Raw genomic sequence first — 26696 nt, forward strand, 5'->3', positions numbered from 1 at the left:
GGAACTATAGCAAGTATACTTTAATTATCTTGCTTTTAAAGCAGGCTTAATATTAAGAAATGTGCAATGTGCACAAGTAGTACTCAAAATAAAGTTCAATTACAATTTTCATATCAGGAAGCGATATATATCTGTAAAGATTAACAGAGAACCACTCAGGTGCAAAGTCTGACCTTGGCCACTTTGATGATGTCTGGTATATGCAGGTAGGCTGCTACAGGTGGCAGTCCCTTCCCGATGAGGTAAGCTTCATCTGCTTTTTGTCTGTGCATCTGACCCGTGTCCTGCTCAGAGTAGACGGCCACCGTGCGGATCCCCAGCTCTGTGCACGCCCGGAACACCCGGATGGCAATCTCTCCTGCAAAAGGCATACAATTAAATACAATTCATGAGTGTAAAACTGATTCATGCCAAGTGTTTTTATACCCGAGGACAGGGAGACACTTAACATTCCGGCTTTATCATTTCTGCAACAAAAGTATTTTTTCTTTAAAATAAAAAGTTTCCCACCATGGCTATTTTATTAAGTGTCACACGATCCTTCTGAGATCATTCTAATATGCTGATTTGTTGTTTCTTAAACAAGTTTTTGGGAATGTCGCACACATTCTGAACACTGACGCACCTCTGTTGGCCACCATGACCTTTTTGATGGGTTTGTACTCCAGTGTCTGGGCTGCGGTATGGGCGGAGCGGCTCATACTCCACACCCTCCTGATGGCCAACAGGCCCAGGGTAGAATACTTTCCTCCCACCTGTAGCAGCATCTAGAAGGCAAAAGCAAAAAATAGACCGGTTACAGAAAGTAGGTCATTTAGTCTGCTGTAGCCATATCTACTGAGTGTTATCAGCATTTCTAAAGAACCGAAGTGATCAGTAGCCTCACACAGGAGCTGAGATAGCAAGAGTCAACACTCAAACTAAAGGGAAAGTGAGGTCAACAAGCCTGATATAGTACAAATAAGTGGTGCAAAATGTGACCACAAACAAATAAACCATCAACAAGCAACTGGGCAAAGACTGGCCTTGACTGCGTGAGAAGATACTCAAGGCTGTCTTTAAAGAAAATGCTGTAGTTCAAGTATATCCACATTCTGTTGATAGTGCCCACCGGGCAAAACTGAAGAAAACACAATATCATCTTGTGACATTTTGCCTGTGGACACAGCTTTAAAGGCTGAAACTGAACACCTGAAACAACAGCAGCACTCAAGGATCAGAGACTATGAGGCCTCGGGAGACAAAGGCAGAACAGAATATAAATCACACAATTAAAGGAGTTCATCTAATGAAAGCGCAAGACTAAATCAAAACATGATGTGTGCGCTATCAGTTGCAAAGTAAAATAGCTCACTTGGCTAATCTACTGGAATTCTGTAGAACAACATGGGAGAATCCAGACAATGAGGAGGTGATTCTGCACCGATACAGGTGTCGCAAGGCAAAAGCCAGTGCTGTATCCAGTGTGCTCTTAGTTAAATTAGAAAGAAAAAAAATACTAACTGACAGTAACACTTGTTGAGATTTTTTAAGCCACTCTGGAAGACAACTAAAGTCCTGTAAAACAGCAAAACAATGTTAAATGCATATAATAAAATGCTAATAAAAACAAAGCCGAATAACATTATGCTGAATTATGCCATTTAGACTATACATTTAAAATACAACACTACAAATTTGTATCAAATCGTGTAAATGCTACAAGTGGATTTAATTTTAATTTTACAGCAATTTACAAAATAAAAAAGATTTTTTTATTTTGTGATTTTTTAAAATTTTTATTACATTTAAGTATCAATGAAATGACGTACATCAGATTGAAGACTAAAAAACACAAACAGATCATTCGGATCAGTGTGATGTTTTTATCAGGTGTTTGAACCGATGGATCCGATGATGAGCAAGTGATTAATCTACATCTTGGATGGCCTAAGGGTAAGCAGTTTTTCAGCTAATTTTAATTCTTGGGTGAACTATTCCTTTAACACTTTTACCAAATTACTACATTTAAAAAAAAAAATTGGGAAACTAAACATGCACATTCAAATATTCTGTATTGGAAAATACTAATACTGTAACAATATAGCACACATTAAAGGAATAGTTCACCCTCATGTTGTTCCAAACCTGTATAAAAGTTTTTCTTACTTTTAACACATCATTTTGAAAAACATAAATACAATGGAAGTCAATGGGGAAGTCAACTGCTTGATACTTCATTGATACTATTAAAACTCATGTTTAGGAACATGGTTTACTTTTTATTTGTATCTATTATTTTTAATACAATAAACCATACTGGTACTGTGATGAGTCAGATGATCCAATGTACTGATGCAAAACCAGCTGAAAAATCAATGCTTTAAATCAGTTCATTTAGAAAAAGTGAACACTTTGTTCCTTGAACGCATCTTGTTCATATTTGCCCACTTCCTAAAGAAAACATGTATATGATAACCAAGGGGATATTGGAAAAACGTGCTCAAAGGTCTACCTAGTTCAGAGGAAAGGCATTTGCACAGCATATGGCCCCTCAGATGAAAGGGCAGAGGGAAAGCTAAAGAAATAATGGACACGCATCACAAATCTCCAAAACATAAAATTCCCATACAAAAGCTATGGCTTATTTCTTGTGGGAGCATATTATGGTGTCTCTTTTCACTCAAACCATTTTATGGTTTCTTAGTGGTTCTAATGTTCCTTATACTTGTCTGCACCTAAATAAGGGACGTCCCTCTGCCAAAATCACAACAATACAGTTACTGTGTCCTGGTCCTGGCTGAGAGAGAGAGAGAGAGAGAGAGAGAGAGAGAACATGACACTGATACATGAGCTCTGCACCAATGACAAACTGGAGCTGCTGTAAACAATAGTACCACATTTGTCTGAGAGTTTAGGACAGTATGGAGATGGGCCGATGAATTAGATGGCATTCTGTATGTGTAACGGGGAATGTAAAACAGTGAGGGGTGAGCTGCTGTGATTTGTTAGCAAAATGATCCTATCTTCCTGACTGGGTGGAAGGAGGTGGCTTTGAGAGGTTGACTGAACCATTCACACGAAACCTTTTATCCCGAGTATGTTGGCACAGCCAGTGGGCTCAGTCTATGATAAAAAAAGAATGGTACTCTACTCAAAGGAAAAACTTAATAATGCACAGAGATCCACTTACAAACTCACTCACGTCCGAGTTATGCTGTGAGAACACAAAGCCATTTATTCCATTTAAAAGAGAAAAAACAACAGCCTCCTTTTGTATTCAATCTACTAAACCTTTATAACTCATTAAATAATCTTTTATAGTATTCATTTTATATATAATTTTATCTTGTTTATTCTATCTTTTATAGCTGTATGTTTGTCGCTAGCTCACACTTGATAGACAGACAGACAGCTTTTAGCACTTCATAGGGTGCCATCACATGGATGATGATGAGTCAGATATATCCCATAGTGCAAGAGTCATCAGGTTTCTGGAGAATTTACAACTTCGTATTTTATTGCTGTGACAAACTTTAAAATTGCAATAAGATCTTGTTGGGTTAAGAAGAAAGGTTCATCAATATGATTTGCATAAGAGCAACTGAATATTCTTGTGTAAATGTAAATGTGCATCACTATTTTTAGGTATTTAAATCACCTTTCTGACTTCACTGGGTCATTTAAATGTACCTTCTGTGTGACAAATTCAGATTTAATTTTTAAGTTCTTTATTATTATTATTATTGTTATTATTATTAAAGCTCTCAATTATGAATACTTTTTGAAAATTGAACGGGAGGGGAGACTTTTTTTTTTTTTTTTTTTTTTTTTTTTAAGAGTCAGACTGCTGAAGCTCAACCCCCCAAGGTATTTTTAAACTGGACATTAATTTACATACCAGCTGCACAACAACTTATTATAAAAGAGATATGGTCTAGCCTATTATAAAAAAGACAAAAGAAAATAATACAACCAACTTCCTCCTTCAACCACCAACAATTCTGTTCATGCATGTCATTCAGGTAACCAATGCAACAATGCCATAAACAAGGTAAAGATTTCCCATCATAATATGTAATCTAGTTCCTTTACAAATAACAGACTTGTGGTTGATGTGTCAATAAAAGAAGTCAAAATGTATCTATTAAAAAAAAAAGATACAGATGCTTAGGCATAAGCATTGCATGTTGTGTCTTGAATGAACTGATACCAATTCAAGGTAAGATTAAAACAGGGCCTTCTTTAACAGGCATGTTTAGACACTTCTGAGGAGGAACAGAACAGGAATTACCTTCATTCTCAAATTAACCTTGCCTTTACACTTCCTGTACCATTCAGAAAATCAAATGACTTTATTTTATTCTTATAAAAAAATAAAAATTAAAAATGTACATTTTTGTTTACGTTTAGCTCAATTATGTTCCAGTATTACCAGTGGTTTTGTAATTTACTGACACCTATTGGTATGAATGCATGAAGTCTACTGACCGTTGCCATTTGTACTATCATTATCCAAAATTATTTTATATGTGCAGTGCCATATAAAGACAGGTTGCCATAAGGTCGTCCCGCTGCATGTAGCGAAAACCAAGTAATCCATGTCTAAAATCAGTGTTAAATTCTTTATTTGCAAAACTTTTTTAATAAGCAAAAATACTGAGTGCACTTTTAAACAACAAATTTGTATGTTCTTCGTAATGCCAAGATATCTTTATTACGTACAACACAAAATGACGCAATAGTCTTAATATGTGTCCAAGCAAACTGCCCAAATAAAACGGTTTTATGCATCATATGGGCACCCCCTAGACAGTTTTGACACATGCTTGGATTAGACTGGACATATGAAAATTAAATGCCATCGACAGTTGCCAACTTGAATCTCAACTTGCCACACAATCAATAACAACTTTCACATTAAAGCTGTTTGCTTTTTTACCTGACTCGCAGCCATGAAGTGTTTATGTTTGGCTATGTGGCAACGAATAGTTTATAGGTCAATCAAGTGAGCTAAATCCCCCAGCTTGTCCAGTTTGATTCATTTAGTTGGCACATGCGTTAGCAAACAGATCAAAGCATGCCCTTTGGTCGCATGCTGCACGATATCAAAAACAAACTCTATCTCTTAGTTTAATAAATGTTTACTGCAGTTTACGGTCTATTCATCTGAAATAATATGCAAGTATAGTGCATGAAGTTTACACATCATGCAGCTAATGTGTATTAGGGCAGCAACTTGTGCACATCGTACATGCAATATAACACAGCTTAGACCAGCAGTGTCAAAGAGCATGCATCATCTGATCTGATGAACGCATTACATGCGAGAATGCAGTCTTACCTTTTTATTCTTGTCTCACAGCAACTGCGTTCTGGTGTCCAATCCTGTTCCTTGTAACTTAGAAGGAAGACGTGAAGACGTAGAAACCTCGGTGCGTAAGTTCAGTGAACACGTAGCAAAGTAACTAAATGCGCTTGTCCCAAACTCGCTTATTTATATCATCTGACAGTGTGTTATATCGTGGCCGATGGGTCCAGATTTCCTGCAGAACGTTGAACTGGTAAAAATTGTGTGCCCAAATCGTCTAAACTGGCTTGCCCTGTTCCAAATCACCTAACACTCTATTTAGTTTTCGGCCCGTTGCAACATTTTTTCTTGAATCAATAATCCACCCATCTGTATGCTGCTAAACTATTGGTGTATGCACCGAGACAGACGTCCCCGCCCACATCTCACTTGTCATTGCTGTGATTGGTTGCCGCTGAAGCTTATTCGTTCTGCGTCAAGTCAATCAGCGACACTTGGAGAAACTTGGGTGTTGTAGTTTCACGGCGGGACACAACTACAAATGAATTGTGGACTTTCCCGTTTCCTTCACTCGTTTCTAATTTTACACCTCTTACGAAAATTAACCATGGTTTTGCTAAAAATAAAAAACGGTTACTATAATTTTAACAAAAAATAATCATGGTTTTGTTATCGAGATATATGTAGGTAAACTGTGTTTATAGAAATGGTAATCAATACACCAAAAAATAAATAAAACAATGGTTACTACACTTTCACTACAATAAAACCATGCTTCATTTTAGTAAGGTACTTTCCAGAGATATTAAATAATCTCTTAACGGTTGTTTGTAATCTGTGCAAACCTTGTATATGATGTAATGTGTGATATACTGTGGACACTGTTTATTAATTGCACTAAAAATGTAATAAGATAGATAGACGACAATAGATATACATTAGATGCACGTTTCTTTCTCTCTTATACTATTTTTTTAATATAAGCCCATGCAGGTTTACAGTTATATAGGCAACAGTGTTATGAACAAAAAGAGGTAATTTAGAAACAGAAGTCCAAGACGTTTATTTAGCAAGAAAACCAGAGTTCTGCAATGGAATGCATAAACTTTCATTTTTTTTACTATTACTTTATGGGCTGAAGAAGAGAGAGGGGAAAAAAAAGAACCAGACAGTAAACTTAGATCTTCAAAAAAAAAGCATATAAAGGTCATAAAAAATAAAACACAACAGTAGAATAAATTAAGAACTGGGCAGAAGATGCAATACTACCACCATAATGTATGTGATTCTACCATTAAGCGCTGTTTGTTTAACCTTGGTCTATACAGTTACAAAAAAATGGATTTCATTCAAAGCGCCTGCATTTGCAGGTTTCATGGCAGCAGTTGCTGCACCAACATGGCAGACACAGTCTAACCGGATGACAAGCATTATGCACCATCCCAATTGCCATTGTGCATGGACCACAACTACAGGATCATGGAAGAGGAGAACATGCTGTTGTTTCTTTGAGAAAAGATCCTAAAAAGATTATAAAATGTAAATGCTTTTGATGTATACAAATATAATGAACAGCTTGCAGGAAGAACCAGCACACAGCTTGAATTTCATATTTGTCCCTAGACAGAAATAGTCCACAGACTAGGACCCCGAATGCAGCATCAAAATGTAAGACTGTATATTTAGGTGAAAACTATTCTACATCTTCGGTACAAACTCCACACTAATAGAGCTCAAACCAAACATTAAACCTCTCTACACCAGTCTAGAACAAATAGGTGGCATTTGCTTTGCAGTAGTGAAATTAGTGAGGAAATGCAAGATGGAAAGAAGGTCAAAGCCTTTCCATCATGTTTCTCAAAGAATACAAAAAGGGGCAAAACAAGCAAACTAACTAACTAAAATAACTGGTCCCCAATTAACCAATCCCAGGATTATTCTACACAGGTTTGTCTAATTTTCTTTTTATCTTACATGTTAGTTATGCGGTCCCTAAAGAACAAGCCCTGTACCAAAACGTAAACTGTACTGCATGGCTCCACTTTAAATCCAACTACAAGCACTCGCTCAGACACACAGATCTACACTTACAAAAACAGTCACACTATGACATGGAAGTTTGAGCTATTTTGTTATATAAAGCCCCTGATTATCCATGAATGGTTATTCACCATACAGTTCTAAGACCACTGAGCAGAGGTTGCATGAGAAACATGCAGTTAAAGGAGAACTAGCAAGTTAGAAAAAGAGGCAAGCTTGGAAGAAAAAAGAAAAAACACAGAAACATGCCAAACATAAATAAAGCATGCATTGCTCTTGTCCATAGAGTATGTCACAATCTTTAAAATATTGATACATGTGTTACACTGCTGTTATCATCACCATCATATATGCAAGATTTAAACTTTGTTGTGCATGTAAATATTTTCTTCCAAAGAAAACCAGATAATGTTGGGAAAAGGCTGACAGGAGATCATGTTGGAAAAACAAGCAGAGCAGAGGACTGATCAAACTAAGGGAAAGTGGAAGAGAGCAAAACTAAATGGAGAGGAGTAAGAGACTGGGTTGTGGATGCTTGTTGAAGGTTGACAGTGAGAGTGCTGCCCACTGTTTGGTCTGTTGTGCTCCTTTGGTTTCCAGTTTTTACTTTGCAGTCATCATCTGGACAAACTCTGTAGGGGGAAATAAAATGCATGAGATCAACGTGGCAATCTTCACAAACTGATTTCATAATTATACTGCAGGCTTGGCACTCACTTACATTTAAAAACACCACAATGCACCAATGACATTAATATATGGAAATACCTTCATAGTTGACCTGGCCGTCACCATCAATATCTGCCTCCCGGATCATCTCATCCACTTCCTCGTCTGTAAGCTTCTCCCCCAGATTTGTCATGACGTGACGCAACTCTGCTGCACTGATATAACCATTTCCATCCTGTAAAGCATTAGTCATTAAAAGAGATAAACATTCCCTCCACATTAGTTTTTTCCCCAAAGAAATACCTTCAGTAAGAGGTATTTATGAACGAGAACACTTCTCTACCTTATCAAAAACTCTGAATGCTTCTCTGATCTCCTCCTCGCTATCCGTGTCCTTCATCTTCCTGGCCATCATAGTAAGGAACTCTGGGAAATCAATTGTTCCATTGCCTGAGGGGAGAGGGAGGGGGAGGGGGAGCAACAGATTTAGAAAAAGAGAAGAGCTATTCTAACATGGCATTATTTGTGGAAGGGCTCCCTCACCATCAGCATCAACTTCATTGATCATATCCTGAAGCTCTGCCTCTGTAGGATTCTGGCCCAAGGACCGCATGACAGTCCCTAACTCTTTAGTAGTGATGGTGCCATCACCGTCTTTGTCAAATAAGGAGAAGGCCTCCTTGAATTCTGAAACGAAATAAAAATAATGTATTGCTCACAATTGAAATAACCGATTTGAGTTAAAGGTTTGAAGCAAAGGTTAATTTTCCATACCAGCAATCTGCTCCTCTGTTAGCTGATCAGCCTGTAAGGAGTACACAAAAATAAAATTATTTTAATAGCACTGAGATATTTCCAATGTTCCCATTTCGCCTGAAGCTTAACTTATTTATTGCGTGTTAAACTGGACGGGACGCGTTTAATACCTGATACCAAGTGTGTTAAAGTTTTTGTTGTCATTCACGAGGCGTTAACGTTAGACAGTTGCAAAACGCTTTCACAGCAGACAATCTGTGTTGCTTTTATTGGTCTATAATGTGGTTTAAAGTTACTTTAAGGCCAACTGGCTGAATTTGTGCGTATGCTGTGGGGAACTACATGCATGTTGTGACGGATATATTAGAAAAAGCAGGGCTGTTTTGGCACAAGGGACGTTATGGGTTTGTCTAATGTAAATGAGGGCGATTTCTACGCCGACATGAGGCGAGCTAGCAAAAGGGAACTAGTCAAGGATGTGCTAGTATAGCGCATTTTCTGCTGTAAACATCTCACGCCCATCTGCGATTAGAAAAAGCGCTGCAAAACGTCACAGAAAGCTTCAAGCGGTTTATTCCACACTGAGATATTTGAAAACTGCGTAACCCGTTGAAGTGACGTTAGCCCGGGAGCTCGCGCGCTTTCAATAGAATGACGGTTAGCTCGCGAGGAGCTAAGCTAACAGTAGCCCATTCACACCAATCACTTCGCCATCAAGGCTTAGCCTTTTTTGTAGCTACGCTGCAGTTTGGCTGTTATAAATGCTTACTTACCATTGTACTTTAGTGTGAACTTCGTTAGTCTGTACGTAGAGGAAATAAACGGAATCCCAATCGTTTGCTGTCCACCCGTGCGATTGTCAAGCACTATCTTCTGCTGCTGTGCGCCCAAATTTCGAGATCACTACGCCTTGGTACTTCGGTCCAAACTGGGACGCCGCACTCCTTGACAACAAATCTGTTACTATGGTCTTCCTCCGCCACGTAAATTAGTCGAACTGTTTGAACTCTAAACTCTCCCGTTTCCGTTTATATAACCGATATATTATACGGCGTTGTTTATCGACTGTAAGTTTCTATTCTAGGATTCTTATTTTGAAAAGCCATAGCATACGACGGTGGTCTTTCAGGTTTGAATGGATGGTCCGGTGGGTTTATATATAGAAGTCGATGGCACTCGTCAGCTGACCTAGGAAGTGTCTTTTGATTGGTTGACAGCCACCTGCAATGCGTCAGGGAGTCCTCGAAGAGAGCGGTTCTTAAAGAGACAGTTAACATTATGTAGAAAACCGACTAGTGCAGTTAGTGCATATAGTGCTGCTGCAGATGCAACACTGGCAGCATGTCAGAGAAAGAGTCTGCTGTTTGTATTCCGTCCTTTTTATGGTCAATACATTGATTTTGAATGTTATTTAGATAAATTATGTGCGTTTAACTTAAAAACACCCTTAGGTTAGACGCGACCATGGCACATTGCCTAAAAAAGTAGAGGTTCTTGGTCAGGTTTGTGATCCCAAATGAGTAATTGACCTAGAAAAAAATTGATTTGTGAAAAGGTAGAGGACACAAGGAGGAAACTTGTTCATGAGAAAGAGTTCATACATGTATCTACTTAAGGTTCTACTCCCTTTTAGATCTAAACTGTACAAAGAATATCTTTTATCAAGACAGTTGTTTCTTGTGTTTAGGTTTGTTCTTTCAGACCTCATACACACTTGACACAATCTCCCTCATCACTCTTAGGCACTGAGCCGATCTCAGTAGGGGTTCATAAATCTGTAATGAGTTAAAATATCCAGGTGAGACTGAGCTCTCCAGATGAATAATGAATAGCTCTAAATAAAGAAGTCATCAGTAGAGACACCTGATATCATGCTACGCTGGAGACAATGAGAGGTGCTCCACTTTATGGCGGTAGATTTTAATAATTCATCCATGTCTCTGTTACATCTCATTATGCTGGCAACACTTATGAAAATAGACGAGGGAACCCCACCTGAATAAATACAATGACAAAACAAACAACAAAGATGAACTGCATCACTTCATTTATTGTCCACAGCTTTAATTTTCATGCATCTTTTTCCAATTAAATACAAGATAACAATTAGGTTTTCAAAATTTTTAGTGAGCAGAATTGCAGTACATTTTAAAAACAAAGAAAATTATTCAAGTAAAAACAAATATTTTTCTTCCTGTGGAATGTATTCCAAGTAACAAAAACACAACCACCTTGAAGTTCAGTTTAGTAGTCATGCAGTGCATGTAACAGTACTATCTGAGGATCTATACCAGTGTTTTTGTACGAAAAAATTATAAATATTGTAACAGAATGGCCAATCAAAGTTTTGTGCATGTAAAAGCAACATCCTCACACTAATTGGGAGTTCACAATGTGTCTTCAGGGAGTGTAAGGAAACTTCAGCATTAAACCTTGTTCTGGCTTCACCACTAGTTGTGCAAGCTTAAGCATGTCACCATTTTGATCATCAGTAGTACTGAACACTACTGTAGCACGTTCAGGAATCTCAGCATGCTTCAGCTCAAGAGTGACCGTTTCTGTTGTGTTCCAGTTGAGTGCAATAAGGTAGCGTTCATTTTGGTCCCAGCTTCGCACATAGGCCATGGCGGAGGTCGAGTTGAACAAAGGCAAGTATTCTCCATGCTGCAAAGAGCGCTCTTTTGACCGTTTTTCACTCACAGACTTGAAGAACTTGAAAGTGTTTTCAGCCTGTAAAATAAATGCATGGAAATGTAACTTTAGCTGGTCACAACACTGAAAAGGGGCACTTTGGAGATTCAGCACTGTGTGCACATGCTCCTTACCTCTGTATTCTTTTCACCCCATACCATGACTGGATTTTTGGTCCCCTAAATGGAAAAAAAATAAAGCACAACATTTAAGGATCTGCTCCTGGAAAACACCTGGAAGTGTCGGAATTCTCTTGATAAAAATCTTCAGTTTACTCACCTCATCATCTTGCAGTCCAATCTCATCCCCGTAATTAAAGACCGGTGTGCCTGGCAGAGTGAGCAGTAGCAGCTGATTCAACTTGACTTTGGCAAGCCCCACCAATGAAGCCAGGTGTCCAGCAATACGACCACCTATGTTCCAAGCCAGTCTGGTCTGACCGTAAGCTGAATACAAGTAGTCAACAGTATTGGCAATGTCCATAGCAGATGTGGATCTTAAAGCACCAGTGAGGAGCAGGTCAACACCAGTTTTGTTCAACATGGCATCAATCTCATCAGGAGAGGACTGATTTGTAACACCAATTAAGACCCTGGAAGGAGAAAAAAAAAATCAATATTTAATAGAATTATTTAGCACTATATGGAGCTGTATGGTTTGTAACACAATCTGAAACTAAGAAACGGCCCACTCATGTCCCCTTGATTGGAGTTCAAGCTGTACAAATTTCCACCAACCACCACAAGGTGGCTCCTTTACCTCACAGAACAGTGAATGTGCACTAATCAAATTTAAAAGTAAAAGTTCAACTATCGATTGCTCACTTTTCCGTTCGGTTGTGGATAAGGATTCTGACATCATCCCAAAGGGACGGGGCTGCAGTGAACACCTTATCGACACCGTAGAAGAGGAATCCATCTACACCTTCTTCTAGCCAATGCACCAAGGCAGACTGCAGAGGCAAAAGTCACAATTTTTACTTTAAAAACACAAGTACACAAATCAAGTTCAAGTGACAACGTAGATTAAGAAAGTCAAGCAATTATCTAAATTGATTATCATACCTCCAGTTTGAGCACAGTGCTGACAGCATCGGCGAACCAGGGTTCTTTGCCTTTATAGTTAGGGGTCAGGTCCAAAACAACAGAGATACCTAGAAGTCAACAAAAGTACAATTAACTTACAAAAAAAACTTGTTACACACACACATATACATACATACATACATACATATGCATGCATGTATGTTAAACATTTCATTTCATTCATGTAGTAATTAATGCAATTAATTAAGAGTCTGATGAATCTTGGCATTGTCATCCTAGAATACTGACATGGGCATGACTTCTGACATAGTTCTTTGAGAAATAAAAGTGACACACTGCATCAGTTAGTGTTCAAATAATCATTACAAAACATACAAGTATGCCAGAAACATATTAATAACTGGAATTATGATTCAACCCTAAAATCTTAGTATTTGCTTATTTAAATCCAGACAGCAACATTTTGGCCAGGCAGTGTATATGGAGGTCATTAAAAAAAAACTAAAATACAGAAGTAGCAAATGCTTCGTTTTATAATGCCAACTGTAGCTCACCTCTCCTGTGTGCAGCAGTAATGACTTCTTTAAACTGTGTCATATTACCAGCCTCTTCAGCAATCGCGGTCAAATCCAGTTTCTCAGGCTCATCAGCACTGGACACATGGATCGGGCCAATGATCAGACCCTTCACCTTCAACTCATCCATCACCTGAACCTTTTCAGTCAAACCTGAGGGGTAACCACCAGTCAGAGTGAAATAAATATGGAGCGTTTCAAAGTATTAAAGACAATGAGGAAATATGTAATGTTTCAAATAACAGACCACATCCATTTTAATGGGCACTTTACTGTAACTCATATTCTTCATTAAAAGATATTCTACCACTCTTCATTTAAAATAACTTATGCTATTCCATTAAAATAGTCCACAGGCTGATAAATGCACTCAGCAAACAGGATGGCATGCAAGAGAGTAAGGGAGGAAACCAGATTTGTTTCTTGATGACAGAGCAGTTAATGTGTTTCAACATGTTCAGAGCCTGTCATCCGCCTTCATTCCCTGAACTGACCCATCCCTGTGACCCATTAACACTCCCTCCACCCCACAAGATCTATTTTGGTTGCTTGGATGCTGGCCCATAGAGTCGTCTGTTTTTACCTTTCAACTTTGAAGACGCTGTAAAGGAGTTCACATCTCCAATCTGGTACAGAGGTCCATAGTTCCACCAGTTCATCTCAGGGAGGGGCTTGCATCGAGGAGCTTGAATAATGATGGCAATCGCACCAGCCAGCATGCCCACCCAACCAAGCCAGAACAGGATCAGAAGTACCCAGCGGACTTTAACCCACCTATTCATGAAAAGACAAAAGCAGTTAAATCAGAGAACCTGCAAATGACCAAATCCACACCAAGATCTGACTGAAAGGAAATGGGACCCGTACCCTGCTGTTCCAGCTACTTTCATGAGCTCTTCTTTGGATAACCCAGTGAATTTGGTCTCCTCTTCTGGAATCTTCACCTTTACAAAGCCATTCTCCTTGGATACGGGAGAGATGGAGTGATTATTTGCAGCCTCCCCCTCCGTCATGGGCTGCTTCTCCTGCTCCATCTCGGTGAGCTCCACATCTTTCATATCCACTTCAGTATCGTTGGTCATTTTGTCAGTTTTTGTCAAATCTCCTGAAAGTAAAAGAAATCAGATAAGCTGCTAGGACGGAACTATCGCCACGGCACATGGAAGGAAGCACATGCTTGACGTCATGGACGTAACACACGCGCAAAATACCCGGAAGATTGCATCACCTAAAACCGTACACGAAGAGATGACTTTTTGGAAAGAAAAAATAATAATAAGTTACGACAAATGTACTAATACCCAGAATAACACCACAATACAAGACGTTTTTGGCCTTCTAGAAAGATTTTGGCTCTGTTAAAACAAAAGTTAATCCAGTCAATCCTGACATAGCACACCTGTACCAGATCACCAGATCTATCCCCATAGAATCTATAAAAAAAAAAAAAAAAAATCTATTTTGACGTAGACCTAAATGTAACGTTTAAAAGCGTTAACTGTATCCGTTTAAATCGGTAGTTTTGAAAGCACGTTTCTACGTTGATGTAAGTTATCGTAGCGCGCGACCTTTTGTAAAGTTAAACCTGACTGGTCCAGTTCTGTTTGCGCCTGTTCTTAGTTAACAAGTAAAAAAAATACAAATAAAAGAAACATACTAATGAAAAAGTGATTCTAAACATTAATAGACATAAAAGGTACGACTCTTGGTAACGTTACTCTCAAATACCCTATCAAGAACAGCGGCAAATTTGACAGTGTTACATAAAAAAATAAAAATAATAATAATCCAAGACCAACCTGGAATACTGCACTGGAATAATGAGGGGAATCTTCGTTAATGTGTCTGTGATAAATGACAAATGCTCGATAATTTCAGCCGTGTCTGTATTCACAGGGATGCTCAAGCTCTTATATGGCAAAAAAAGGCTCTGGGTCGCATGCGTGCCTAATATCTCCGCCCACATTTAAGGTGGCAGCTCTAACCCAGTTTTTAAGCTACATCCTACATGTTCTCCATCGATTATGTTAAACAATTCGTTTCAAATTACCTTTTTGCATCATAATGAAACTACAATGTAATTGGCTCGCAAACAAATTTCCAGTATGTTGTACCATTACCAGTAACATTTATGGTTTAAGTTGAATTAACTAGTCTAAAGTGGTCATATGATGTTGGTAAAAAGAACATTATATTGTGTGTTGGTTTAATGAAATGTTTGTGGTTTAAGGTTAAAAAACACATTTATTTTCATATAATGTACATTATTGTTTCTCCTCTATGCCCCGCCTTCTGAAACAAGTTGTTTTTTTACCAAGCTCATCGGTCTGAAAAGCGTGGTGTGCTCTGATTGGCCAGCTATCCAGTGCATTGTGATTGGCCGAATGCCTCAAGCGTGTGACGGAAATGTTACCCACGATACTGTTACTATACTGTGATGCGTGTCCCGGTCAGAACACCGGCGTGACCAGACATATCAATAAAACTCATTACAAATGAGCCATTTGTTGCATCCGGGGGGGGGATATAATTACGAATTATAATAAATATTCAGTATAATGAATTATACTGTGTTTTTATGCACCGCGTAAACATAAAATCATGTCTGCATTTGTGATCAGAAAAATGACAAACAACAAGCACCACTCTACACTGCTCAAAACTCGTCATTGGCAGATCCTTTAAATATGAAAACATACTTACAGACTGTGTGTCAGAAGCGCCAGCATTGTAGTCTTCAATCCCAGGTTCAGGAAACAGTCCTTCATAAAATGTGCTGCACACAAAGTATTTTGCTTTCACAACGTAAAAGACTTTCCACGACAAGGCGTCGGCAGCAACAGCGAGAATAAGTCTTCTTTTTTGTGTGTGAACATTTGGGTGGCATTATGCAAATCTTGATGTGTGGGAGTGTTTAAACGAGCCATTTTAGGGGAACGTGGACGAGTCTTAACTTTTATAAAGAATATCTCATGGAGTTTGACTTTAGTCTTTGCAAGTTTACAGATCTTCTTTACACGCCAAGAGCTTGTAACACTCCAGAGAGAAAGGATTTGACCCCTTTAAGTAAAAATTATATTTGTTCCATCAGTTAACTCTTATGTTTACCAGCCAAAGATCTGATTCAAAAGAACGTTTCGCTCAGGAATCACCACAACATGAATCGAGTTCTTCAGTGCTAGCTGAATCAGTTACTCTTTTTGTCAGTTATGGGCAAAGTATTCCACTTTAATAAGTAATTAAGATTTAGATTGAATATGGCCAGTAGCAATAATTTCTTTTCACTGTGGCCTGTATAAAGAAAACCAACAAATTAAAGGTTTGTTGACCTGCAGTTAGTGGCATTTAAGAGAGTCCACCTTAACAGCCTGACATTACTTGCCTTATTCTTTCTCCTCCCTGTTGTTTTCGTGACTGTACAAGACCTCCATAAACATGTTTGGGGGTTGAGGGTATTGAGTTTCTTTCTTAGAAAGATCTTAGAAACAGCATAACACATGGTCGGTGTAAACAGGAATCTCAATGTACAGTTTTTCCTCGGGGCTCAAAAAATCTTAAAAATCTATATGCTGTATTTATAGTAGCCTATGTTTTTACATTCAAAGTGTATATATATATATATATATATATATATATATATATATATATATATATATATATATATATATATATATATATATATATATATATATATAGTTCTGATCAGGCAATTATATTGGAATTTTGTGACAAAAGAGTTGGCAAAACTTTACGCTAATTTTGTTCTATTGTAAATTAAGCAGCTAAGCCTGATTAAATGCAGCTCTGTGGCTCTTTTATTTGAATTTACAACTGTCTCAGGAGTATAGCTTTATTAATCAGGAATTGATGAAACAGCAAAAGAATTACAAGAGCACATATTCAAAATAATAAACAACAAATTCCTATATAAAACCTCAAGGTTTCAAACTATTCATTATCTTTTTTTTTCTTTATGTGCTTTTCACTTACACTATAAGTTTAATGTCACTGAATGAAGCAAAGACCCATGCTTCAGAAAAATATTGACAGCATACAGAGGACTTGTGTTTCCACATGGTCTCCTAGAACCTGTCTGGAAAACTGAAATATGATCTATCAGTAGGGACATTGAGGAAAACACGTCCTGATGTTTTAATAAATGTTTTCACATGGAATATTTACAGCAAAAGCATATTTTGATTTGGGCTGAGTCTATAATTTTGTAGAAACACAAAAGTTCAGTGGGTAATTCTATGAATGTTTGTGGAGATCCACAAACTTATTCAGCACTTTTTTTTTCTTTTTTGTCAAATACAGAGTTGGAACGTAATGCTCAGAATGAAGCTCCTCCTTCCTGTTTCAGATATCATGTAAACACCTCAGAGCACATTGTGTCCCTCTCATGCTCAGTAAAGACACATGTTCCAGACCAGTGCCTGCAGGCTCATAAGCAGGGACAAAAAGTTGTCTTCCTTTTGTTGTTCTGAAAAACTATCGTTTCTTATCAGGAATACATCATCTCATCATTCCTCAATATGTGTTAATGAAATCAGAGAAGATGTGAGAGATTAAAAACTTGAGAACAAAATTACTATAAGTGCTCATTTGCATTTGTCATTGATCAATTCTCAAGAAATCAATCAGGCATCCTGGAGGGACTAAGTCTATCAACATTACACAGACCCATGAGTAAACCTTAAATCATTCAATTCAACAAAACCTAATTCAACCAAGTGGTTTGTGGTACAGTTAGAGATTTCATAAAAGGCAAACCTTTTCAAAATGGCAAGACACTTTTGTCCTTGCCGGTTTGAGGCAGCATGCTGACCTCCTTTTCCTTTCCAGGCTAGTGTCTGCATTTCTTGGACTGGTGCCTGGAAGAGTTAGAGATAACTGCACGACCCTATCATGATGGTTCTGCATGATCAGCATGAGACATGTGAAATGTTTACTCCAAAATTGTAAATTCATTATGATAATGAAAAACAACATCAGTTCTACAGTTGAGTAAATCAACAAGTTTTCCTCATACCTTAACATAAAAATCCATTCGTCAGCACTGTTGTTGGACATGGCTTTTAAAGTATCACTGCCCCCTGGTGTTCATCTGAGTGTTTGTTCTCTTCCAGACCTTGTCAGCTTCAGCAGAAAATTCAACTTCATTAGCACGTGGATTGAATTCTTGGAAGAATGTTCTGTTCTGGATGTTATGCTATTATTATAAACCTATATACTGTTAAAGCGATTTAAAATGTCCAAATTCCTACGCACTGTTAGAAATGTAAATTATGTGACTGCTTTTGTTCCTGTTCGGATGGCCTGTTAAGAAAGTGTGTTTTGATCCCAAATTTTGATCGCCACCAAACAGCTGGAGCCACCAGGTGCCAGTGTCTCTCTAAACAGCGGCATGGTTAGACCGGAAGTGGCGGTGTTCTTCTAAAGGCGGGATCAGGAAACTGCGCCGCGTGAGATATTTTGGGCGCATTTAGACTCTGAACAGCACGGCGCTTGCGGATGAGGATTGAAATTTCTCGATGATAGTGTCCAGGTATCATATAAACTATGTTTCTCCTGCACGTTTTTTTCTTAATACTGTTCATTCTGATGTGTTTGCTACTTTTGTTTTTTATTATTTGGAAATAAAAAGAGAATGTGTCAGCTGTCGTGTGGCGCTGAACCCCAAGAAATGAGGCGGGACCTCGAAAACTTTACTCTCATCAAGTGCATAATTTCATAATAACAATTTACTTATTAGCTTTTATCTCTTTGTTTTGTTTTTGATGGTTGTATTAGTCATAATGTAGGTTTTCACGTATGTTTTTCACTAAAGTCTCGCGACTCGCCTTCACTTTCCTTTCTCAGTGTTACAATTTAATTTACTTGAGCAAATGAGAGGCACATTGGCATTTTGGCTATGGCTGAAATGGTATCAGGAACTATATATATCTCTGTGTGTGTGTGTGTGTGTGTGTGTGTGTGTGTGTTCTGTTTGTTTCGGGCTGTTAAGAAGGCAATCCTTTTAACACGTTTTTCTGTTTTAAGCCAGTGAAAGAAGTCAACTTGAAATCCCACAGCCTCTTTAATATAAATCAACAATGTCGTCAACATCACAAAAACACAAGGACTTCGTGGCAGAGCCCATGGGGGAGAAGACCGTGATGGCTCTCGCAGGAATCGGTGAAGTTCTTGGAAAGAGATTGGAAGAGAAGGGCTTCGACAAGGTATGATTTACAGAGAGGTTTCATAGATACCCTGCAGTCATAAAACTGAAACTTAATTTTCCTATAACTTTCATTTTTCTTCCCATAGGCATATGTTGTTCTTGGACAGTTTCTGGTCCTGAGGAAAGATGAGGAGTTGTTTCGGGAATGGTTGAAGGATACGTGTGGAGCCAACACCAAACAGCAGGGCGACTGCTATAGCTGTCTGAGAGAGTGGTGTGACTCTTTCCTGTAGTTTTTTTGTTGTTGTTGTATTTTCATCCCCCGCTGACTTGTATGCAGAATACATTTACCTCATTCTGTCAATTGGACTTTTCAGACATAATTTTTGGATGTGTTAATATGAATTCTTAGCACTTGTATGCATCTTTTAGGGTCTTTTAGATGGGTACACTTGTAATATCACTTCTCGTTTTGGGTTTTGTTCAAACATCATTCACACTGGCTCTTTAGTATTTCCCTCTCTTTTTTATGACATTTGAAGGTTTTAACTATGTCCAAAATGTACCACAGTGCTTCTAAGCTTTTAAAGGTTTCTGTGAACTTGTCACTGTTCTCTGGTATGTCACCCAAAGGATCAGATTCATAATGATATAATTTTGCCGTATGGTTTTATGCTCCCCAACCCTTATATTGCCTTAATAAAAATCTGGATTCATTTTAACTGTGCATGAGTACCTGAAGATGCGTGGGCTGATTCATTCTGCATAGTGTAGCCACCTAATTCACACCTTGGTAGCCATTTGCTGCTTTCAGATGTTTAAAATGCTAACTGAGTGGTCAAAGAAACACTGATAAATGGTCTTATGACTCTAAAACCTAACATTTTTTGGACTATTTGTGTTTTGAGTTTTAATTATTTTGGAATAAAATATAGAAGAAGTAATGATAGGGTGTTGTGAGTGTGTGGATTGAAAAATGTTACCAGTCCAGCTCAACCTGCTGTTACACAAGAGGAATTACCTGTTCTGATTGAATACGTTTAAACAGATGCATCTGTTAATCTTTAGATTATTATAAATCATAAATGTACACTACTGTTTAATGTTTGAGGTATGTAATAATTACGAGAGCCTTAGAAGTCTCTAAGGCTGAATTTAATCAGTAAAAACTGTAATTAAATATTACAATCTAGAATAATTGTTTTTTATTATAAAGTACTTTATCACAACAGTCTTGTCACATGATTCTTCTGAAATAATTCTAATATGCTGATTTGCAGCTCAATAAATATATATATTTTTATTAATGTCAAAAATAGTTGTGCTCCTTAATTCTATGTAAACCATGATACATTTTCTTAGGATTATTTTATGACTAGGAAGCTTAAATGCATTTTTATTAAAATTTTCATTTGACTATTTTTTTTTAACTACTGTCACTTTAGATTTTAAAATCCGTTCCAAAAAAAAAAAGCACCAACTTGAACAATAGTGATTTTTTTTTCAATAAGCAGTACACTTGTGTTGTGTTTAAAAGTTTTATTCATTCCTTCATTGGATTCTGTCTGCATTATTTTAATCCATTACTTGGGACCACAAGTTGTAATAGATATTCTCTTTACATTTTTCTTCAGTAATTTAGATTTTTATGCTAATTTCCAGACTAGATACCACTTGCTTTTGTGGTCGGAAAAATTAAATTGGTTTTAGGACATCAATTTCATTTTACAAACCTCTTTAGGAGTGCTATGCTCTTGTGGTATCTTAACACTCTACCAGTGTACATAGACCCTTCAAACAAAACATTTAAAAAAATCAAAATATACATACAGAATTTGTAAATCGCCATAGTATGCTATGTGAAGAACATAACGAATGTCTCGAATATAAGACAATTTGAAATTATTGAAATATCCAGACCCACACCTATTTCCTTTGCTTGATTAAAAAACTGTGTGCTTGCATATGTGTGTATCAGTGTGTGTTTCATCTAATCAACCTGCATCAATCTTGATGCTGTTTTGTCCCCTTAATGAAAAGGAACAGGGTTACCCAAAAAAACAGGAGAATAAAAATATCCTCACAAGCATGATTTTGTACATTTGGTCTTTGCGCGGTCAATCGCTGGAATTCAGAATTCCACTTTGCATTTATTAAAGCTTAATTTGGAATTTATTTAGCTGTGTCATGTCTCGTTGAGTGTTGTGTTGTATAATGTGTGTGCACAAATCATTATCATGTAAATCAGAATCCTGCCCTTCCTGTGTGCTGCTCAGAGCAGAGCACAGAAGAACTTTTTCTCCCTGAAGGGGTTTTCTGAAGTGGGCACAGGGGAGATGAGAGGGTCCTCACATGCATGGGCATCACAGTAGGCCATCAAGTCCGCCGCTGCCTTAGACACCTGAGAATCCAGACAGATCGTCAGTGCAGAAATGAAAAGCACTCAAACGGCGACTGGTTCTAAAAAAGCTGAAAGTCTTTGTCTTATAAAACAAGACACTGCAGGTGAATAATGTAAAAAAAAAAAACAAAACAGATGCTTTCCTCAGATTTATTTAATTTAAGGCAATTGATTTATATCAAACCAGCGTTTTGCCTGTAATGTCTTACTTTACACATAGCACCTTTCTTTCTTGGCTAAAACTGCATTTGAGTTAAATAGAACACTGTATGAGTGAAATGCAAGGTTGAGGTCAATGGTTAAAGACTGTGGAATTCTTCAAACTGTACTTGTAGGACATATTTCACCGGAGGGACTGTAGAATTAGGTCATACCTATTAACCTGATTCCAGATCTTTGGTCACATCTGATACAAATGAATCTTCTACATACAGGCTGGTAAAATAAGATGTTTTATAGGCAGGCAGGATTAACACTGATCTGATTCCTATTTGCCACATTTTCTGGTTATTGCATGGCAACCCTCACCTTGATTCGACAAAAACTGGCTTCAATCTTCAGCTGTTCCACCAGCTTCCTGGCCTGACCGACGCTCATGGTGCTGTTCACAGGGGTGTCTCCTTTCATCCTGCCACACACACACAAAATCATTAAAAAAAATGAATCCAGCCAATAATATATAGTATATTTGGCCACTCTTAAATGTAGAAAATTAAGTGGCAGTGGTGCAACAGAAGAACCAGTTTGGGTTCTCCAAAGAACCTACCAGTGAAGAGTTCTTAAAATAACCACTATTTGTTACATACTTACATTCCTATAGAAGAACATTTCAGTGAACGGTTCTTAAAGAACCTATGTGAAAAACATTTGAATAATCTAAAGAACCATTTTCCGCTATCTAAAAGCTTAATGGAAAGGTTCCATGGATGGTAAAGGTTCTTTCGGAACCATTGATGCAAATAAAAAACCTGAAGAAGAGTGTAATTGATCAAGTGATGCTACAACTATTAATATAGAGAATTAGTGGATAGATTATGTACAGATTCTGAGTTGACGCTTTACAATAAGGTCCTTTTAGTTATTCGTTGAACTAAACAACACAGTTCTTACAGTATTTATTAATCCTTGTTAACATTATGTCATAAAAATACAGCTTTTAGCTAATGTTAACTCAGGTCCATTAATAATATTAACAGATACAACGTTTTATCTAAGAAAATGTTGAAATAAACCTTAATTTAGATTAATAAATATCTCAGAGGCATTGTTCATTATAGTGTTAGTATATCTAATGTTAACAAATGAAACCTTATCATAAAAGGTTACCGATTGTGTTTACAGTGCACAGTCTATAATGGAAGCATCTTCCTGTGGTCCAAGACTCTCATATCCTCTGCTTCACTTCCTGTCTTTCCTCCCTCGCCTCGGTATCATTTACTTCTGCTTTGCTAAAAGCTGCTGCCCTAGAAAACCAAAACCTCACCTTGGATAGCAATGATCTGATAGCAACACATTTCATCATCCTGAAACCCTGCATTTTCAGGTGATGATCATCTGAACCGTTTCTACAAACAGATTTAGAGCTATTCATAGTCATATGTATAAATATATATATACATACATACATATCAAACTAAAATGGTCTATGAGTAGCATTAATGAACATGAATTGGATTTTAGCAGTGTATTGGGGCATGCTGGCCCCATTTTGCACATAGGATGTGCTTGCAGGGATCCAATCACCTCATGGAATATATCATATTATTCAGAGCAAAAGCACAGAAAAAAACAGCCGTTTTGAATGTATTCTGGTTCAATGTAAACATTTAGGCATCTATACATGAAGAAATCACGTGTTGCAGACAGCAAAAAAAAGAAAGAAAAAAAACCAGGCCAGATACAGAAATGACAATCTCAGCTGCTCAAATAACAGACCCTTATTTATGAAAATATGATATAAGAAAAAATATGCAATGGATTTCAGTTAATCAAATGAAATGAAAGCAATATATTTAAAAGGATGCATACAAGAAAACAGGAGTGAATGGGGATCAAGAAGCATTAAAAAAAGTCCACCGTGATGTATTTGTCTATTTTTGGCCTTTTTTTTACCCTCTTTTCTCCATTTCACTCTATTTCTTACCCTTGCTGTATTCCTCTTGTGGTGATATCGCTCCCTCCTCTTCTTTCTTATTCCTTCTCTCTCTCTTTATCTGTCAGTATTGTTGCTCTCAGTGCAGCCGCACCCTCATAGACAGTGTGGATGCTACCCAGTTCTGTACAGTCCAGTGCACTGCAATTCCGCTACAATGAACACCAGTCTCTTGGTACGTACATAACCCCCCCTCTGCAGTGAGTGGAATGTGCCAAGCGGAGGGAGGGGGCATATTGGGATTGATTTATTCTGCGGGTTGGCTCATACCATCTTTCTAGCAGCATGGGGTGGATGAAGGGGGAGGGAAGTGTATTGATGTAAAGCAGTGTATTTAGATCAATAATCCCACAAAATGGATTTATATTGTAAAAAAAATAAAACATTTGATAGCGTGAAACACCTCTTGTGTTTTTTTTTTTGCCGGAGATGTTGCTGAAGCTTCTGAATAAGTGAGCCTTCCCTCTCGCTGCTCTGTTACCATGGGAACTGCTGCAGTCTCAGCCTCTTTGTCTTGTACCGAGGCACCATTTTAACTCGATGGTCTGTCCCGCCTGGGTTGAGATCTCAACCCCCCCACATCTTTACATCACTACACCCTCTCGCTGCATTCATTCTCATGTTACACTCACTTAGTTGAAAACATGCTCCCTAGTTTCCTCCTGAGAAATGAAAATACTGTTATCTGAAACATTTGGTGCGTAAAGAAAGAATAAAGGGTTTTTGACGGTGCTCAGCTACATTAAATTAAATATGTTTTTGATTTCTGGTTCAGTCCCAATGACTATGTCCTAGATGATAAAAAGACTAAATGTGATGTGTTTTATTTATGTTGGCAATATACATATATATATATTTTTTACCATTTTCAACAAACGTGAAACTGAATGTCAAGTTGTGTAACCAAGTAAAAAGACTAAAACACTTTTCATGTAACCTTTAACACTACTTCTATAATTAGGCTATTATTATTATTATTATTATTATTATTAGGCCTACATAAAAAATATTTTTTTAGTCATGAATATACATTTTCTTAGGGTTGCTCTGTAAACAATGTCTCTTTATATAACACAAATGTGTTATGTCATTGTTTTTACTTATTAGAAATAGATATAGATAGATTATTTTTTATTTCTCTAATCTGTGTATTCTGCAAAGCTGAGGAAGAGACTTTGCTGCACTTAGTCTACAATTGGTTAAAATATCTTTGGGAGAATTAAGTTGTTATCTGTCTCCTTTAAAACAAATGTAATTCAATCTTTTCGAAGAAAGATCACTTATTTTTTTCTCGCAGCGGTCATACTGATGTATACACTGAATTTTGCTTTTTTTTGCTTTATTATATTTCCGTGTGGAGATGTTTCTTTAGATAGAATATTTGCTAAAAAGCTAAAAAAAATGTAAAAAAATCCATATAAATCGAAACTAATTTCATGTAACAATTCCTATCAATAACAGCATATTTTAAATCTCAGCACTGCAAAATCATCACCGCTGCAGACACGGAAACGCATCGAACAGCGTGTATTTTGTACCTCTTCTGTTGCCGTACGTGTGTTTGTGTTTCTGTCACACAAGCAGAGGCGCCACTGAGCTAAACAGAGCTAAACAGGTTGTTTTTCTCAGATCTATAGAAAGTAAGTAACAAACGTTCGTTTTAGTTTTAGGTTAAATATTATTTAGAGATCAATTGCTTTTCCCTGAAATTCATAAATTATGCGCCACCAAAGGGCGTCACTCGAGCACATAACAGAGGAAAGGGAGGGAAAGGGGTCTCGGGTCCTCTGGAGTTGTTCACCAGTTTACTCTAAAGCAGACATATTTATTTGTCCATGGCGTATTGTCAAATTAAAGAAGGTGCTTGTGCGGTTTATACTTCAATATAATGTACTTAATTGATAAAGACATCGGTAAGATAAAAACTGCGGAATGGAGACAGGAAGACACTTAACATGCAGTTCAGAGCAACTAAACGAGTTTTAAAGGTAACTTACAACATGTAAAGGACAAGTCTAAATGACAATGCACATCATATCGTGGTGTTTTATTCTTTCCTCTTTTATTTTATTGCATTGCTGTTTTACTTTAATTCGTGTCAGACTGTCAAATGTACAGAAATACATTATCCTGCATTAGTTATAATAGTTTCTGGTTCACAGAGGTTGTATATATACAGGTCCTTCTCAAAAAATTAGCATATTGTGAAAAAGTTCATTATTTTCCATAATGTAATGATAAAACTTAAACTTTAATATATTTTAGATTCATTGCACACCAACTGAAATATTTCAGGTCTTTTATTGTTTTAATACTGATGATTTTGGCATACAACTCATGAAAACCCAAAATTCCTATCTCAAAAAATTTGCATATCATGAAAAGGTTCTCTAAACGAGCTATTAACCTAATCATCTGAATCAACTAATTAACTCTAAACACCTGCAAAAGATTCCTGAGGCTTTTTAAAAACTCCCAGCCTGGTTCATTACTCAAAACCGCAATCATGGGTAAGACTGCCGACCTAACTGCTGTCCAGAAGGCCATCATTGACACCCTCAAGCGAGAGGGTAAGACACAGAAAGAAAGTTCTGAACAAATAGGCTGTTCCCAGAGTGCTGTATCAAGGCACCTCAGTGGGATGTCTGTGGGAAGGAAAAAGTGTGGCAAAAAACGCTGCACAACGAGAAGAGGTGACCGGACCTAGAGGAAGATTGTGGAGAAGGACCGATTCCAGACCTTGGGGGACCTGCGGAAGCAGTGGACTGAGTCTGGAGTAGAAACATCCAGAGCCACCGTGCACAGGCGTGTGCAGGAAATGGGCTACAGAGAAGCAGCACTGGACTGTTGCTCAGTGGTCCAAAGTACTTTTTTCGGATGAAAGCAAATTTTGCATGTCATTCGGAAATCAAG

At 37.5% G+C, this 26696-nt stretch overlaps 6 protein-coding genes across 8 annotated transcripts in view; 2 read left to right on the plus strand and 4 right to left on the minus strand.

Annotated features, from left to right (window-relative positions):
* Positions 1–5659, minus strand: part of LOC127985552 (pyruvate carboxylase, mitochondrial) — a 126341-nt gene extending 120682 nt beyond the window's left edge. The window contains exons 1-3 of the mRNA XM_052587604.1: positions 5324–5659; positions 626–767; positions 174–358 (exon numbers count right to left, since the gene is read on the minus strand). Of these exons, the coding sequence (XP_052443564.1) occupies positions 174–358; positions 626–767 (327 nt within the window). The 5' untranslated portion in view covers positions 5324–5659. The remainder of the gene's footprint in view (positions 1–173; positions 359–625; positions 768–5323) is intronic.
* Positions 5660–6328: 669 nt separating this feature from the next.
* On the minus strand, positions 6329–9882 carry LOC127985494 (calmodulin-1). The gene is made up of 6 exons (XM_052587512.1): positions 9529–9882; positions 8774–8804; positions 8543–8686; positions 8343–8449; positions 8099–8234; positions 6329–7962 (listed from the first exon to the last, which is right to left on the minus strand). The coding sequence occupies exons 1-6, from the start codon at positions 9529–9531 to the stop codon at positions 7934–7936; spliced, it is 450 nt and encodes a 149-aa protein (XP_052443472.1). The 5' UTR covers positions 9532–9882; the 3' UTR covers positions 6329–7933.
* A 903-nt stretch (positions 9883–10785) lies between these two features.
* On the minus strand, positions 10786–15031 carry LOC127985495 (4F2 cell-surface antigen heavy chain). Its single transcript, XM_052587513.1, has 9 exons — positions 14867–15031; positions 13935–14172; positions 13651–13841; positions 13047–13220; positions 12511–12599; positions 12271–12398; positions 11726–12038; positions 11581–11625; positions 10786–11485 (listed from the first exon to the last, which is right to left on the minus strand). The coding sequence occupies exons 2-9, from the start codon at positions 14147–14149 to the stop codon at positions 11156–11158; spliced, it is 1485 nt and encodes a 494-aa protein (XP_052443473.1). The 5' UTR covers positions 14150–14172; positions 14867–15031; the 3' UTR covers positions 10786–11155.
* Positions 15032–18449: 3418 nt separating this feature from the next.
* On the plus strand, positions 18450–19952 carry LOC127985496 (barrier-to-autointegration factor). 2 transcript variants are annotated; one of them, XM_052587514.1, is made up of 3 exons: positions 18450–18615; positions 19110–19288; positions 19377–19952. In XM_052587514.1, the coding sequence occupies exons 2-3, from the start codon at positions 19163–19165 to the stop codon at positions 19521–19523; spliced, it is 273 nt and encodes a 90-aa protein (XP_052443474.1). In that variant the 5' UTR covers positions 18450–18615; positions 19110–19162; the 3' UTR covers positions 19524–19952. The 2 variants fall into 2 exon arrangements, with proteins under 2 accessions (XP_052443474.1, XP_052443475.1); XM_052587515.1 differs by having other exon boundaries at positions 18471–18615; positions 19114–19288.
* A 797-nt stretch (positions 19953–20749) lies between these two features.
* Positions 20750–23939, minus strand: LOC127985498 (guanine nucleotide-binding protein G(I)/G(S)/G(O) subunit gamma-3-like). The gene is made up of 3 exons (XM_052587516.1): positions 23775–23939; positions 22160–22259; positions 20750–21631 (listed from the first exon to the last, which is right to left on the minus strand). The coding sequence occupies exons 2-3, from the start codon at positions 22256–22258 to the stop codon at positions 21503–21505; spliced, it is 228 nt and encodes a 75-aa protein (XP_052443476.1). The 5' UTR covers position 22259; positions 23775–23939; the 3' UTR covers positions 20750–21502.
* A 1344-nt stretch (positions 23940–25283) lies between these two features.
* Positions 25284–26696, plus strand: part of LOC127985699 (seipin) — a 9435-nt gene continuing 8022 nt past the window's right edge. The window contains exon 1 of one of the 2 annotated variants that reach the window (XM_052587759.1): positions 25284–25423. The gene's annotated coding sequence lies outside the window, so the exon portion shown is untranslated. Of the gene's footprint in view, positions 25424–25523; positions 25772–26696 lie in introns of those variants that run through there. The other variant, XM_052587758.1, reaches the window with a different exon arrangement.

The sequence above is a fragment of the Carassius gibelio genome, chromosome B21, assembly GCF_023724105.1.
Source record: "Carassius gibelio isolate Cgi1373 ecotype wild population from Czech Republic chromosome B21, carGib1.2-hapl.c, whole genome shotgun sequence".
In the NCBI taxonomy this organism is placed as follows: domain Eukaryota; kingdom Metazoa; phylum Chordata; class Actinopteri; order Cypriniformes; family Cyprinidae; genus Carassius; species Carassius gibelio.